A 15,833-nucleotide genomic window follows, 5' to 3' on the forward strand; every position below is an offset into this window, starting at 1 on the left:
CCAAGATTCTCTTAGATGACAACTTTTACATCTTACATACTAAACGGGTGTATGCTCTTGAAGAGGGGGTAGGGAACAGTGAAGATATTTTAAAATTAAAGGAGATGCAAGCCTATGAAGAACTGCAATCTTTTTAAATTCTTCAACAAGAAAAGGAAATATGTGCCGCCGAAAGAACTCATCTAAACATGAAAATGGAACTCATTCAAAAATGGAAGGCCAAAATAAATGGAGATACGAGCATATAGAATATTTCAATAATTTCTTTAGTTTTACACCATGTCTAATTATTTTGTACTTGATAAATACCGAAGGCAAACCAATACCATCTTAAGCTAGAATGACCGGAACTTCTATGCATTAGTCTATTTATTATTTTATTTAATCAGTTTATTATTTTGTTTCAAGCTATAGATCCATAGAATATGAAAGCACATATGTACCAAATACATGCACTTTCTGAATTGATGTAACTTTTATACAAGGGATCGTAACTAGGGTTGCGAACTGGCTAGATTGGATCGGGTTTAGATTGGGTCGGGCCTATTGTAATTGACCCAAAGTAGACTTGGATGATATATAGCCTAAGCTAAGTTGGATCAGATCAGAAAATACAAAATTTAGACCCAGCCTAGTTTTAGATCAAGTCACGTCTAATTAGGTAGGCGCCAGGTTGGTTCATGGATCAGTCCAACATATTTGCAGCCATGATTGTAACCAAGCACAGGTTTTATTGTGCAATGTTATCCAGCACCAATTTATTGCTCAGTTACCCACCTAACATGTCATAAGGGGATTGATGTGATTTGTATGAGTCCATATGGGTGATTCATAAAGTGCCAGTTAGCACCATTCCAACTCTCACTGAAGGCGGGTATGACTTATTTGATATTTTCTCTTGTTCATAGAACATGAGGTATACATTCCAAAAATATACTCACTTAAATATGAATATAGTGTTTGATTGCAGAGACGATATGGTACATCACCTTCCAAAACCAGTTTAGATTACAATGTATTGCGATGTATTGCGACCGCAATCTCCTCCTCGATGCACACAGATGAGAAGAAAATCCAATGCCAAAAAGGAGAAAATTATAGGGCCTAGATTTAAGGAGTGTTTAATGTCAAACATGAAGTAATTGTAATTGATAGAGTTCTAGGATTTTAATCTATATCTTCAACTTACCATCTGCCATATTTTATGATATATGGCGACATAAATTGTTTCCTACCTATTGTTGCTCTTATAATTCATAGTCGACAGCATAGTTTAGGCTGAATCAAATGTGTATGTGGTAAAACTCTCTCCCACTTCTCAATTATGGGATGCTGTGTGCCAATATAGCTAGCGCCTGAGGACAGAAACCTCATAACATAGAGCTATTTATGGATTCATGGGAAGGCAAAGCAAACCAGTATCACCATGAAGTTGTTTCCTATTCATGAGGCTCAGAGATTGATTCCAATTTGGTTTGAAACCATTAGGAATGATTCTTTTTCTCCATCCTCGGTTTGTTAGCATAACATACTGTTATGACAAGTGAATTTTTTACCATCAGATTTATCTTTCATTCAGGACTCTCAAATGGTTACAGCTGCTGATGAGATGGTTGGACAAGGGACGAGCTCTCTGGGACCTCAAATTTGACCATTTTCTGTGCCCAAAGAAACAGCATTCTAATATATCCTTAATGATATCAGAATTGCAGTATATCCTTCAATTTCCCCTTTTCCAATTCCCCAGCTATTAAATATCTGGAACCCTCTCTACTCGGTGATGTGATCAGTGCAATTCATCACAGAACTTTCTCCATCCTCATCTTTAAGCACCGTATGTTCCAAATAATTCAAATAATCCAAACAGTTAATCAATTGTCGAGGTCGTAGTCAAATAGTCAAATATCACATACTCGATCCTGAGTTACAAGGATGATAATAAATCCTTGCCCCCAAAACATCACTTGATGGGACCATAACCATTCATCAGTTTTTTAATTGAATCAATCACATGCATCACCTGTGATGAATAATAGTCCTATAAAATTCAATTTATAAGCGAAAAATGCAATCACATTCATTGCTAAATCGTTCCAAATTGATATACTAACAGAAGTTCAATAATCAGTGTCCCCTGCATATCCGAAGCATGTCATTACAGTTGTTCCTAAATATTCAATGTGCTCAAGAATGACTTTCGAATTCATACCCTAAAAGCCAAACTAGCTTTCTTGAGACTCTCCTGACCTTAAGCAAATTCCCCTGAGCTTGATTGCAAAAAAGGATTTTGTAGGGAAACAGATTATAAAGCATATGGTTTGCATTATGATCTTCCTCGGCCCCTGAAGCCACCACCACGCCGACCTCTTGGAAAACCCCCCCGGCCACCCCTTGGACCACCTCTGCCACGGAAACCTCCGCCTCGTCCACCCCCGCGGCCACCACCTCGTCCACCCCCGCGGCCCCCACCTCTTGTTCCTGCTTGAGCCTGGCCCCTGCAGCACAAATGCCAGCAATAAAAAGCACCGTTTCAGCAACTCAACAGTGAATGTAGGAATTTTCAATGTGACATAAACGTATCTAGCCACCCTAAAGTTTCAAGCAGAGAATCCCACATGGATAACTCATTTCAGAAAATTAAAACGCAAACCTTTTTACGCTAAGAGAACCAAAAGAATATCAATTGTACAGAAAATATTAAGAGCAATCAACAATAACTCATTTATAAATATTAAGCTTTCCCACACTTACCGTTCGAGCTTTAAAAGGATGAATGCATGCAAGCTAAAAAAAGCCTTTTTCAAATTTGAAGATTGGAAGTGCAGCAGATGCAACATTGATTCAGATCTGAAATCATCAGTAATAATCTGCTTGAATTTTAATAAGGCAAGAAGAATTGAGTGTAAAGAGGACAGGGGAGATAACAGAGATGAATAAGCAAGAGAAGCATGAGAAGAAGAAGAAGAAGAAGAAAGGAGAAGGGTGCCTGCAGCCTTTTTGTATTAATGTTCACACTAAACAAAATGCAATAATCAGTCCAACTTACAACATATGTACAGCTTTCTAACAGCCTGAGCAAGCAATCTTTCATATAACCCATCTAGGAAAAAAAAACTAATCATAAACAACCAACTAATTATGGGCTTACTGGATCACACCTGGCTCCTACTAGGACTCCTAAACTAAGAAACCAAACAGCAACTAAATCCTAGATTGAGAAGACGGGCTGGGCAATTTTCCTAGGCCTAATTGAATAGTTGACGAGGAGACTAATGCATAACCTAGTTGCCAAGCAAAATCCTCCAAAATTAGTCAGAAACCTTTTCTTTACTCAGTTACAAACTTCAACAGCAACAATAACAATAACAATACATATAAAAGCCTAAAAGACTCAAAATAAATTTAGCCATCCAATTCCCCAAAATCTCTTTCGCATCAGACTAAACAGATAATGAGCATTCAAAACAATAAATGAAACTTATGGGAAGCTAGGCATATTCATCTATATTGTCTTGAAAGTTCCAGAATGTCATAGAAAAACATCCTATTTACCCATAGTCAATTGTTCGAAGTGCTGTCATCACTAGTTTAAATAACATAAAAAGATCAGTCTGTTGCTTATGACAAAGTATTTTCCTACATACATCCCCATTAGCGACTTAAAATCATTTCTTGTGAAGATAACAATATGTCCCCTGAAGGGATGCTCTTATATAATGCTTAGCTAAGATTAAAAGAAAATACCTTTGGAAGGACTAGCCACTAATAATGTAGCACTTTTAAAATTGAAACCATTAATTTAGTCATATCTTCTTCTTCCATCCTCCATTGTCAACTTTGCAATTGATACTATACAATCTATTAATCTTTGCACAGTGTAACTTCCATGCCCATGTTATTCATACTCTTGTGCTTGGCCTTGTGTTTTACAAGAACCTTCTTTTGCGCATCCTAAGACTTCTCATATAACCATGTTCTTTCTTCACGATCTGTATTAACAATGGTGCATGGACATGCACATGAATACATAACCAAGCACCGGATTTGATACAATGGAAACAGAAAAAAAAAGATACAGGGATATGCAGAGAATGAATATATATATATATATATATATATATATATATAGAGAGAGAGAGAGAGAGAGAGAGAAGAAAGAGAGGGAGAGAGAAATGGGATACATACTTTACATTAACTCCTTGGAAAATGGAGTTGATAATTCAAAATCATTGATAGACTATACATGTTCAAGTTCTAAATCGTTGAACATGATCTATACTGCGAATTAGTATCGAAATGGATGATTTTAATAGCATGATTCCGTGATATTATGTTCCATTGGGATCTAATCATCAAAAACCAAGTAAATTTAAATCTATCCATGTCTTAAGTCATGTAGATCCTGATCTATAAAGGGGGTTTTTAATTTATATGCCCTATCATGAACTTTACCATAGTAGTGCAATTACATTTCATTTTGTACGAACTGGATAGCTGCCATCAAAATATATGAATTTTTGTTTCTAGATCATGTTCAACAGTTTAGATCTTCAATTTAGATGGCCTATCATTGATATGAAAACCATTATCTCCTTTTATAAGGAGTTAATGTAAAGTGTGTGGTCCAACTATATATGCATACATTGGCTTTGGTTATATCACACATTGGGTGAATCTAAAAGTTAACCCAGTTGTTTTTGATGGCTGATGGATACTTTGACTAGGGATCCTTGTGCAGCTAGCAAAAAGAAAGCTGAAATATGCCAATATGCTACAGGACAAAAGAAGATGAAAAAGCAATTAAAAAAAGAGAAAAGCCCCCTCAAGCTAGCACATTAAATGCAACATACATGAGGGAGAAATGTTATCTGGTTTTGCTTCTCTCTTTCCCTCTTCTCTCGAGGCTCTTAACTCTCCCCATCTCCAATCCAACCTAGCACGAGATAACAAAAAGAAGATGAAACACCTTTTTCTCTTTTCCACTCTTAACTATCCCACCTCCTACTCCATTGCTCTTCCTTCTCCTCCCTCTTTATTTTTTTTTTCTCGAAATGAGGAAGTTTACAAGAAAAGAGGATTGGAACCCTTCTCTTCCTTTCAAGGTTTCCTCAATCCATTTCGACATTACCTTTCGCTCTGATTTTCTCCAACATTGCTCCATTACTCAATGTTCTCCAATTACTTACTTAGTTGGCTCATTATGAATCAGAAGTTTTGGGATTTTTTGTTGTTAGTTTTTAATTTCAGAAGCGCTAAAATTTTTTGTTTAAACAGTAGCATTTTCTCCTTATCAAACTCTGGGTTCATGTGGAAATGGAATGAAAAGCCTAGAGGTATGCTTCTCCAAATGGAGGATGATAGCAAAACAAAATTCCATACCTTAGAAACCACTTTACAGAGGTATACTCTATTTTTCATCTGAAGAACAGAAGTTCATGTTACTTCAACAATGTGTTTTGATAATAGCCTGCGGAGGATGGCTGCATTGAGATGCTGTGTTTCCAAGACCTTTTTGTTTTCCAATCCTCCACCTTATCTTCCCATCAGTTTTCTCTGAATATGTTGCAGGGTAGATCTGGCCCTTTGTGCAAACTGTATTAATTCTTGTTTAATTAAATGATTGATAAGCCACCTTATTTTTAGAAAAAGAGAAGTGCTTATACTATAATTTTGTTATATAAGACCAAATAATGTTGATTCCCGTAAATATCAAGATCATGGGTGCTAAATTTGTTATGCTGTTTAACCAAATGAGCATACAAGATTCAACCAAACATTACAACAAGTTTGTACCCGAATTCAGATTTAAATGACAACCACAAGGAAGAACAAAATGGACATCATGGAATTCAAGTCAATTTTTCTGTACTCGTTTATCAATCAGATTATTCCTCTACTTCTAACATGTTTGATCAGCAATGGAGAACTAGAGCAATGGATTGAGCAATTCCACTTATCCAGAAATTTTGGTTTTTATCTCAAAAGAACTTGAAAGTCTCTAGAATTTGGATGGTCATTTCTTATATTTGCAAAAGTTGAAAGATTTCTAAAGCCAATGATAAATTTTGAATCATAGTTCCATCCTCTCACTTCTCAAAGGTTTTATAGTTGCTTCACCTCTTCCTATTTACTTTTCTTGAACAAGCACCTATTCCTAATCATACGTTGCACATGTCCTTGATGCTTCCTTACTATCAAAACAAGTCATAAATATAATGAATATGCAATCTTGGAATGAATTTGATACTCTCTCTGAGATGCTCCTACCACCCAATTTGCTCCTTATTAGAAGAACTATTCCTAACAACCCAAAGTTTCTATGGGTGTACCTTTGATAAGGTAAAATGTGCCCTTTAAAGTGAAATAACCCCCATTCTAATTCAAGGATAACATCAATCACCAATTTAGATGGATGCTATGACCCCTAACAAGTACAGGTAGGAGGATTAATTGATTCCCAACCTCTCCAACTTCTCCTTCCATTGGTTTCCCTAAAGAAAACTCCCAATGGTTATTGGGAAGTTATGAACATATGACAGATGCAGTCATCCAAAAACAAGCCCTTATAAAAGTTGAAATATACCATACACTATTAGGGGTGGCAAAATATGACCCGACCCGCCAACCCGACCTGTGTTCGACCCGCCATAAACAGGTTTGGATTTGGCCTAAACAGGTTCGGGTCGTAAACAGGTCGACCCGTTTAACCTGTTTATTAATTGGATCGGATATGGATTTTAAATGTCTGACCCATTTAACCCGTTTAACCCGTTTAATATATGGGCCAGGCTTTTTTTATTATCGAGAAGAACAAGTGCCTCACAAGTCACAACCTCAGCCCAACGGATCGTTTGAATAACCAAATCAAATATAAAAGCCCTAGGTGGAAATAAAACCCTTCTCGGCTTCTCCCCTCGTTCCCCTCGCTCCTCGCGCCGGCCTCCTCCATCCCCAAATCCTCTTGCCCTCCACGGCTCCACGATGGACGATGTCTGCAATCGGTAGGGCTGTCAACGAGCCGAGCCGAGCCCGAGCCTGGGAGAGCTCGGCTCGGCTCGTTTCACAGAAGCTCGGGCTCGGGCTCGGGCTCGGTAACGAGCTCTATTTTGAGCTCAAGCTCGGGCTTGCTTGGCAAAGCAAAGGCTTGGGCTTGAGCTCGTAAAGCTCGTTTCAATTACGAGCTCTAGAACGAGCCCGAGCTCGGGCTCGTAATCGGGCTCGAGCTCAGGCTCGGACTCGATAACAAGCTATTTTTCTCTATGTGATTAGATTTTTATGAATTATGGTGCTGAAATAAAATTTTTCAGTGAAAGACTAGAGCTCGTTTGGGCTCGTGAGCTGCTCGGGCTCGAGCTCGGGCTCAGGCTCAAGTGTAAACGAGCCTCATATTGGGCTCGGGCTTGGGCTCGTTTGACTACCGAGCCGAGCCCGAGCCGAGCTTTTATCGAGCCGAGTCCGAGCCGAGCCCGAGCAGCTCGGCTCATTAACAGCCCTAGCAATCGGAGGGAGTTCTCCTTCCCTCAGAGCCCGTACGCGAAGGCGCCGAAGACCCAGTTCATCCCAATCACGTCCGAGATGAAGCCGGCGGCCGCCGCGCCCTCGAGGATGATGCTGATCTCGACGTCGCTCACCCGCTCGCACACCTCCGGCTTGCGCCGCACCATCCACTTGACGGCCGGTCGGACCACGAAGAAGCACCCGACGACGAAGGCAGCGCCCGAGAGCGTCACCCACACCGCCGCCGCCATCGATGCGTCCTCCCCGTCGTGCACACTAGAGGCCATGGCGACACAGAGCAAGGTGAAGGAGAGCACGCTGTTGATGATGGCGGAAACCATGGCGACGGGGCCGACCTCGGTGTTGAGGAGCTTCAGCTCGGTGATCATGTGGGCAAGGACGGGGAAGCCGCTGATGGAGACGGTGAAGCCGACGAAGATGTGAAAGACGAGCGGCTTGACCATCTTCCTGGAGAGGCTGGACTGGAGGCCCAGCAAGTATATTCCCGCGGAGCTGACGGCGAAGGAGACTACCATGCTCACCACCGCGAGGGTCAGCACCTTCTTCCCCACTCCCCAGCGCCCGGATTAACTTTTATTTGTTTTAATTAAATGGGTTAAACGGGTCGGGTCGGGTTACCCGTTTAATAAACAGGTCGGGTTCAGGTTGTAATTTTCTGGCCTGTTTAATAAACAGCTCGGGTTCAGGTTTACAATTTTCTAACCCGACCCGCATGTAACCCGACCCATTTATGTCTGACCCGACCCGATTGCCACCCCTATACACTATACATTACCTGATGAAACTATATTTGTGTCTTAGAGTTAGAATATACATAGTGTTGTCATTAAGATGAGGTTCTTATTAGTCTGGTTGTTCTATCTTGAATTTTTTTTTTCTTATATTAGCCTTATTGAACCAACTCACTGAATGCTTGAACTAAGCATGTCTACTCACAAATTAAATGCAAACCAAGCATGCCTTCCTTCCACTTCAATTAGTTGAGTCTGAGGCGACCACAATATATTAGACTCTATGAAGGATACTCCCCATAACAGCAAGTTGATTTCATCAATAAGTCATATCTCAGAAAATATAAGAAGAAAATATGAATCAGCTTTAGATGTACATTAGCCATTAGATGGTGATGTGAGGAAAATGAAGTCCATACTTTGGCTGTGGTAGGAACCGTGAAAGTGGCAAAAGCTTGGCGGGATCAATGTAAAACTTGTCTCCAGGAGAATACGAAGAGGCTATGATGCCCTCCATCATCTTAATCGAGAAGTACTGCAAGAAAGGGCGGGATTACCAAAATATTAACTCAATTCAAAGTTCCAAGGTGAATAAAAATCAAACATAGAAAACAAACTTTGGTGAACAAAAAAAAAATCCACTGATGGTAAAATAAAGGATAAAAGGCTCACGGATTCATTGATGGGCCCAAATATTTCATCCACCTTCCCGATCTGGGTCTTGTTCTGCAGATATATCGGCGCATTGAAGTAAGGTACCTTCTCATTTGTAAGCTTCGCGACCGCGTCTCCCTCACAAGCGTGAAGGAACAAAGAAACCTCTAAAAAATCAGCAGAGTTAGAGAAAAAACCAAAGAACTCGGATGGTTCTCAAATCAAAATCGACTGAAATAAATAATAACAAACAGGAGAAAAATGGAAACTTGAGAAGGAATCAGGGATGAGGTGGAGGAGGAGTCGACCTACGACTTCAGGTGGAGGACCTTCGTCACGAAAGCCACCACGGCCTCCTCCGCCTCCGCGGCCGCCAAACCGGCCGCCAAACCGGCCGCCGCGGCCGCCGTCTCTACCCCTTGGAGGCCGCATGTTATCGCCTACAGGTGGGCCGCAAAACCCTAAACCCTCGCTGTCTCGGCGGGCTTAGGACGTCCGAGGGGCTACTAGGGTTTTGGGTTAAAACGGTGCTTGGTTCTGAGCTCGTATAAAAGGACTAAACTGTCCCTTCGATATGGATCCGCCTCCGAATCCACTGTGGGTATCGTCGACATTTAACCGGTGGTGGGGTTACTCAAGGCCAAATGGGAAAACAACGAGCTAGACCGGGTGGTCCGGCTCGGGTCGGCATCTGACCAAAGGTCTTCATAAGTTACTAGACTTGGACCAGGTTCGGCCCAGCTATCGAGCCGACCTTCTAGCCTCTGAGCCCAAGCCTGATCCTTACTCAGGCTTCGAACTTTAAATAGGCCTCAAACTCTTTGGCTATGTTTTAATTTTAAAAAATACAAAAATATTTCAGAAAATACTAAATATAAATAATCAAATATTATCAACAACGCATAACATACCTATTATCCCATTAAGTTCACATACCAACAATAATTGTTAATCAAGTCTACAAATACATCATATAAATAAATAAGATGAGAAAATAGAAAAAATTCAGAGTAGCTCAAGCCAAGCTTTAAGCCCAAGCCCAGGCCTAGTCCATTTATTAAATGGGCCTATATTCAAGCCCATCCTGGCCCGTTGGGGCTTAAAACCCTAGTCCAAGCATGCCCAAAAGGTTTTGGGCTTGACTAATGAGTCTGTACATACACATAAGGATATAAATATGTAACAACATGTGTCAGAGTCCTCACCAATAATTTTAATTCCATGATAAGTTTAAGTGAGATTTTGAACATTTATATGGAAGGGTAAATAAGCAGATATCTTATCATAATGTTTTTTTGATTAGCAGGATAGGTGTTGGCGCTCTTTAAATCTTGTGTCCAAACGTGTCGTGAGATCTGCTGGTAGAGTCCTATTCAGATGTGGCAGAGAAGAGTGGTGATAAGCCTAGTTGCTATAGGTAGAAACGTGCGGGTGTGCCACCGATGTTGGATCAGCCAAAGGTGAACAAAAGAAGGATAGAAAATAGCATGGCGTCCATGTCTTTTGACTTTTAAGAATTTTCGCCACCATCAAATTACCTTTCAAAGAAAATAAGTAAAAAGTGTAGTGCTACGCTATGGTAGTAAAAGCTAAATTACAGCTATTCTTAGATAGAAACTATGGCAGTCTTGAGGATAAAGACGCCACTGATGACACGTTCTTCAATTATAAATTAGATCTGGCCGAGGCAAAGGTTCCCTCAATAGCATGACAGTTTCGTGGTCCTTGATCTCTATAAGAGACATGACCATGGGGATGGAGCGGGAGACAGAGAATGTGGCAATGAGGAGGGTGGTGTAGGGGATGTCGAAGACAACAGCAAAGGTGGTGGCGATGATGATGGAGAAATGGATTCCAGCAATGCAGTAGAGGAGGGAGGGGAAGGAGACAATAAGGATGAGGTCGATGGAGAGAAGGGATGAGAAGAGAATTAGGTAGGGCTAAAGACTATGTTAGATGGAGAGAAGGGACAACGATGGTGGTAGGGTTTAAAGAAGAGGAGGAGGTGTTGGAAGAGGAGGAGGTAGTAAGAGTAAGGAGGGTTGAGAAGAGAAGAAGAGAGGTTAGATAGAAATTTGGTGAATTGGCTTGAAGAAAAATTAGAGAGGTCGGATGTGGGCAAAATTATCCTTTACAATGGTGTCTTAATGGTGGTAGATCCTAGATGGAGCTTGGGATTACATTGAACCACTTAATTAACTATAGAAACTACTTTGAAACTTTTATACTTAAGGGATACTAAATAAAACTGGCCCTGAGTTGATGTATTAAAGTAATTTTTTCAATTAAAAATGAATGGTGGACTAATCCCAATTCAAGATCCAAATCATTGAACACGATTTACACCATAAAAAATTCATAGAAACAAAAATTCATGTGTTTTAGTAGTCTCTAACTTAATCATCGAGAATGTATCAAAATAGATTTGTTAGTAGCATGATATTTTATTACGGTCTAATCATCAAAACCTAGTAAATTTGAATCTATCTATATCTTAAGATGTGTAGATCACAATCTATGAAGTGTATTTTCAATTCATACACATTATAAACATTACTAGTGTAATTCACATTGTTCAGTTTTGCACTAAGTTGATGTATAGGCTAGAGACCAACGTAATATATTAATTTTAGCTTTTAAGTATTTTTTATAGTGTAAATCATGCATATCTATTTGGATCTTTAATTTTGATGGCATATTATTGATTTTAAAATTGTTAATTTACGTATGAGCTGGATTGCGCACTTTACATTTATTAGCTCCTAGATATAATATATAGTTTGAGCCATTGATTGAATAGGACAAGAAACCACTACTACAAATGCTAGTTCATTGATCCGATCAGGGAGAAAAAAGGATTTACCTGAATTTACTCAACTTGAATTTTTTGAATAATAAAACAAACAATAAGAATTTTAAAAAGTAAGGCTCTAAATCCTTTATTTTTTATTAATTTTTCATGATCTACAAATTGGATGTATATCACAAGTGGAAAATAGAGTCTATGCACTTTGTTTTCACTCCGTCTATCAGAGTTCTAATAGAAGAAAAGTAGAGTTCATGTTCTTTTCTTTAACTCCTATCTCCCTCACACCAAAATCATGATATATGCCCTTTATTTATGCTGATATGGTTCTCTTTACTTGAGTTGGATTATTTTGCTAGCTAAAAGAGAAGAAAGTTGCAAGTTCTTTACTATTCCACAAAGATCCATCTTATTTATTTGAGGTAGATTCCTCTTATAATTTAGAAGAGGATAAAAAGCTTTCTCTTTTTATCCTAGTTAGAAAAGGATAGAAAGTTTTTCTTTTTATGCTAGTAAAGTCCAACTGATAAGTGCTAAATAATACATAAATTAACCTCTTTCTTATAGCATTTATCATTATTTTAATACACATATTTTATAAATTTAACCATAAAAGATGTGTTACCCTCATCATTGCATTTTAATAAATTATTAAAGGTAATTCGAATTTGATTTAATTATTTATTGATTGAGCCTAATGAATGCAGGTTGAGTCAAACTCAATTGGATAATGCCTAAACCCTATCAATTTCTTTCCTTTTCTTTACACGTTCTCTCTGGTTCTCTCCACGTGTTCAAACTTCCCAATTTGGACATTCTGAGTTCCCACGTTTTCTCCCTTGCTCCACGTTGAATCCCACGTCCACGTCTCCTCCTCATCTGCGGACGAGCTCACAGCCTTCAATTACTTCAGAACAGAGTCCCAACACTCGGATTAACTTCAGCACCTTCACTTCCTGATTTTCATCTAACGCCCAAGCTGCCGAATCCCGTGGATCATCTCCCCCAATTTCCTATCTCGGCACATGGAAGAAAGTCCAGCCATTCCGAGCATCACGGAAGAGTTTTTCCGCTCTCAGCTCATCTTCTCTTCAGCCTGTTTGCACGCCGTTCACAGAGCCACATCTAAATCTTCCTATCCTCCCAGCATCCCACGTTCGGCCATCTGCATTAGATCCCAGCCATCCCAAGTTCATACATCTTCCGACATCTCACATAGCCGTGAGTCCCACTCCCATGTCCAAAGAACAAAACAAGTCCACGGATTCCTCCTAGCCATTCGCCGAGATCCTCTCAACTTCATGAGTCCTCTCCGCATCCTTCCTAATATCCCACGGATCAGCTCCATCCTTCCGCATTATTCTCCCAAGCTTCACGGCATCCAAACACCTTCCCCTGTTTCGAAACAGAGTCCGGATTAGCTTCATCTCCCAGATCGTATCTGCCGAATCAAGCCAGCTCTCATCCCGCTTGTGATCTCCCATATCCCACGAACAAAACAAAGCTAGCAGCCACCCTCTTCTTCTGGATCATCTCCCAGCAAATCTCAGAATCCCATCTTCACCTCCCACCAAATCCAGCTCCTCCCAACCTCCCAGCCATCTTTCGGATTAATCCTAGTCAACTGCACGAATCCGAACCTGCCTGCATCCTTATCCCATCGTCCACGGATTCTCAAACTTTCCAGCAATTTTTCGTGACTCACCTTCATCCCGTTGTGATCCATCCTCATCCAAGCTTATCCCATGCATCCACGGATCAGCAGCATCGGCTCCTTCCGTGTGTTCTTCCTAACTTCCAAAACAGCAAGCCAGCAAGCAGAGCTTCTCCAAGGATCCAGGATCAGATCTACAACATTTTCGGATCACTTCACATTCAGAGATCAAGCAAATCCAACAGCTCCCTGTTCCAACGATTGGATCAGTTCAATCTCTGCATCCTTATCCTTGATTCGAAAGAGGGGAGGAGAGAGAGGTGGGCAAGCTATAAAAGGGAGTCATACGTGAAGGCTAGGGCATTCCTTCTTTTCCCACCGAGCCTGTTCCATCCATCACTTTCACGCCAAATTCCCACGGAAGAGGAAAGAGCCGGAGGAGGATAGGACGAAGAGCCGGTTGAGATGGAAGCTCTTGGCATTGGTGCTGCCACTGTTCAATTCTCTATGGAAGGCTGAGCTCTTCTCTAGGGCTGGATGCAGCCCTAACAAAGGGACACGGGTTTTGTTTATTTAATTTTATGTTCTTAGAATTGTATAGTCATTCTTGCTTTTAATAAATATCCTTTTATCTCATGCTTAAATTCTATGATTTTAAATATGATGTCTATACAAATGTTTTTCGTGATCATTAAAGTAAAAATAAGATAGTTCATGCTAAAGGAAGATGCGGTGTGCTGCCACCTTAGATTAGGATAGATATTTCATACTAACTGAAGATGGACTATGCCTAAATTACTTTTGTACAATTTTATTCGAATGCTTATTAGGCTTGTAGCCAATTTGCATAATAATCCAAGAATGAAATAAATTACACTTAATCTTTGTTCCTATGTTAGTGGTGAATTTCTTACCCTAGGTTTTCTCAACTTGATTTTAATTACATTTTTTATTAAATTATTTAGGTTAATATTCTTCACAAACTCATATTTATAAATTAAAAAAAAAAATAATTGTACCCCAATTCCTGTGAATCGATATCCGTAATCACTATCCTACCAGATACGTGCTATGGTCTTTAAAGTTGACTATCACCAACCCAAATTGAATTGGATTTCTCTCCTAATTAAAAGAGGATAGAAATTACAAAAATAATGATAAATGCTTTAAAAGAATTTCAAATTTGGGTAAAAGCTAGATCTTGACTTCTACATCTACTTCAATTTTGATTGCATCACCAAAATTTTTTTTTAAATGGGGGTGGTTCTTTTGGAAGTTCATCCCCATTTAAGAAAGTCTTCAAGGGCTTGTAATGGTTTTTCTGGAAGTTCATCCAGAACTTTGTGAAGCTCTGCTCATTTATGTTGTTCATCCTAAAGGAACAAGCCCAAGTAGAGGCGACAATGATGCTAGTAGGGTTCAGTGGCGATGGAGGCTTCATCAACTAGTATTGTCTCCGATTCTTCATCCTCCTAGATCACCAAAGGATCAGAAGGTGTCTTGCCACTTGGGCTATCCATACACCTCCGCTTGGGAGTAAATGAAGTTGACAACTTCATCTTTTTAGGATCCGAAGATATGTGCTTGTTCGCTACTATCTTTTTCCACTTTAAAGGCTCAGGCTGAGAAGATGAAGGTTCAGTCTCAGGTTGGGTAGGTTGAATGGGCAATGCTAAAGGAGAAACTTCCTAAATATCTTCCAAAGGATGTACCTCTAGAAAATAAATATAGAGCCAAATTTGATGGATCCATAGAGGACCCCCACAACTTCAGATTTTCGAGTTAAGGTCCTTTAGGTAGTGATATAAGCAGCCCAAAATTAGGGAACCGAGGGATATAAGCCAATCCTCAACCAAAGCAATTGCCAGTTGAAGGTGAGACTTTATGACTTTCATTGAATGACAATAGAAAAAAACTTGCAAATCCAAACTAGAAAGAAGGCAATATACTCAATCATTGTGACAAGTCTTGTACAATGATAAAATTGAGAGATAAAGAATTTATAGCAGCCACTTTTATTGAAGATAAGGTTGAAATTATCAAGGGGGATCTTGATTGGAGTATTCACATTGAATTTCTTTTCAATGGGGCAAACATTAAAAAGAAATTCTAAGTCTAAAAGACTAGGGCTGGATATATCGAAGTTGAAATGGAAAGTGTAAGAGGAGGGTGACTAGAAATTTGCAGCTGCTTGGACTAACAGATGATTGACTATTAAAGGAGATGTTGAAAGAGATAAAAGATCAAAAAGACCGTTGGCCTCCCAAATAGTTCTCTTCTGCTCACAAACTTGATCAAACTGGGCATTTCTAGGGAAGATTTTGTTGCCCAGTAGATACAACCCAAGAGGGGGGGTGAATTGGATCTTTTAAAACTTTTTGTACTACTTATGAATTGGGTCTTTAAAACTTTTGTACTACTTCTAAAACTTTTCAATTAATTATGCTAAGTTGTATAGATGCCACAGTGG

The 15,833-nt window shown here is 39.6% G+C and overlaps 1 protein-coding gene across 2 annotated transcripts; it reads right to left on the minus strand.

Annotated features, from left to right (window-relative positions):
* Nucleotides 1-2,035: 2,035 nt before the first annotated feature.
* On the minus strand, nt 2,036-9,412 carry LOC103718372 (putative H/ACA ribonucleoprotein complex subunit 1-like protein 1). 2 transcript variants are annotated; one of them, XM_008807161.4, is made up of 4 exons: nt 9,212-9,411; nt 8,922-9,070; nt 8,669-8,784; nt 2,036-2,495 (listed from the first exon to the last, which is right to left on the minus strand). In XM_008807161.4, the coding sequence occupies exons 1-4, from the start codon at nt 9,333-9,335 to the stop codon at nt 2,324-2,326; spliced, it is 561 nt and encodes a 186-aa protein (XP_008805383.2). In that variant the 5' UTR covers nt 9,336-9,411; the 3' UTR covers nt 2,036-2,323. The 2 variants fall into 2 exon arrangements, with proteins under 2 accessions (XP_008805383.2, XP_038973393.1); XM_039117465.1 differs by lacking the exon at nt 2,036-2,495 and adding an exon at nt 2,543-2,847 and having other exon boundaries at nt 9,212-9,412.
* Nucleotides 9,413-15,833: the final 6,421 nt, after the last annotated feature.

This window comes from Phoenix dactylifera, unplaced genomic scaffold (genome assembly GCF_009389715.1).
Source record: "Phoenix dactylifera cultivar Barhee BC4 unplaced genomic scaffold, palm_55x_up_171113_PBpolish2nd_filt_p 000233F, whole genome shotgun sequence".
Classification (NCBI taxonomy): domain Eukaryota; kingdom Viridiplantae; phylum Streptophyta; class Magnoliopsida; order Arecales; family Arecaceae; genus Phoenix; species Phoenix dactylifera.

Excerpts from the sequence above, each read along its gene's own strand:
- LOC103718372 (XM_008807161.4), bottom strand. The coding sequence starts at position 9,335 with ATGCGGCCTCCAAGGGGTAGAGACGGCGGCCGCGGCGGCCGGTTTGGC. Across the intron at positions 8,785-8,921 it reads TTGGGCCCATCAATGAATCC|TACTTCTCGATTAAGATGAT; the intron begins GTGAGCCTTTTA and ends CCTTTCTTGCAG. Across the intron at positions 2,496-8,668 it reads CGGTTCCTACCACAGCCAAA|GGGCCAGGCTCAAGCAGGAA; the intron begins GTATGGACTTCA and ends TTTGTGCTGCAG.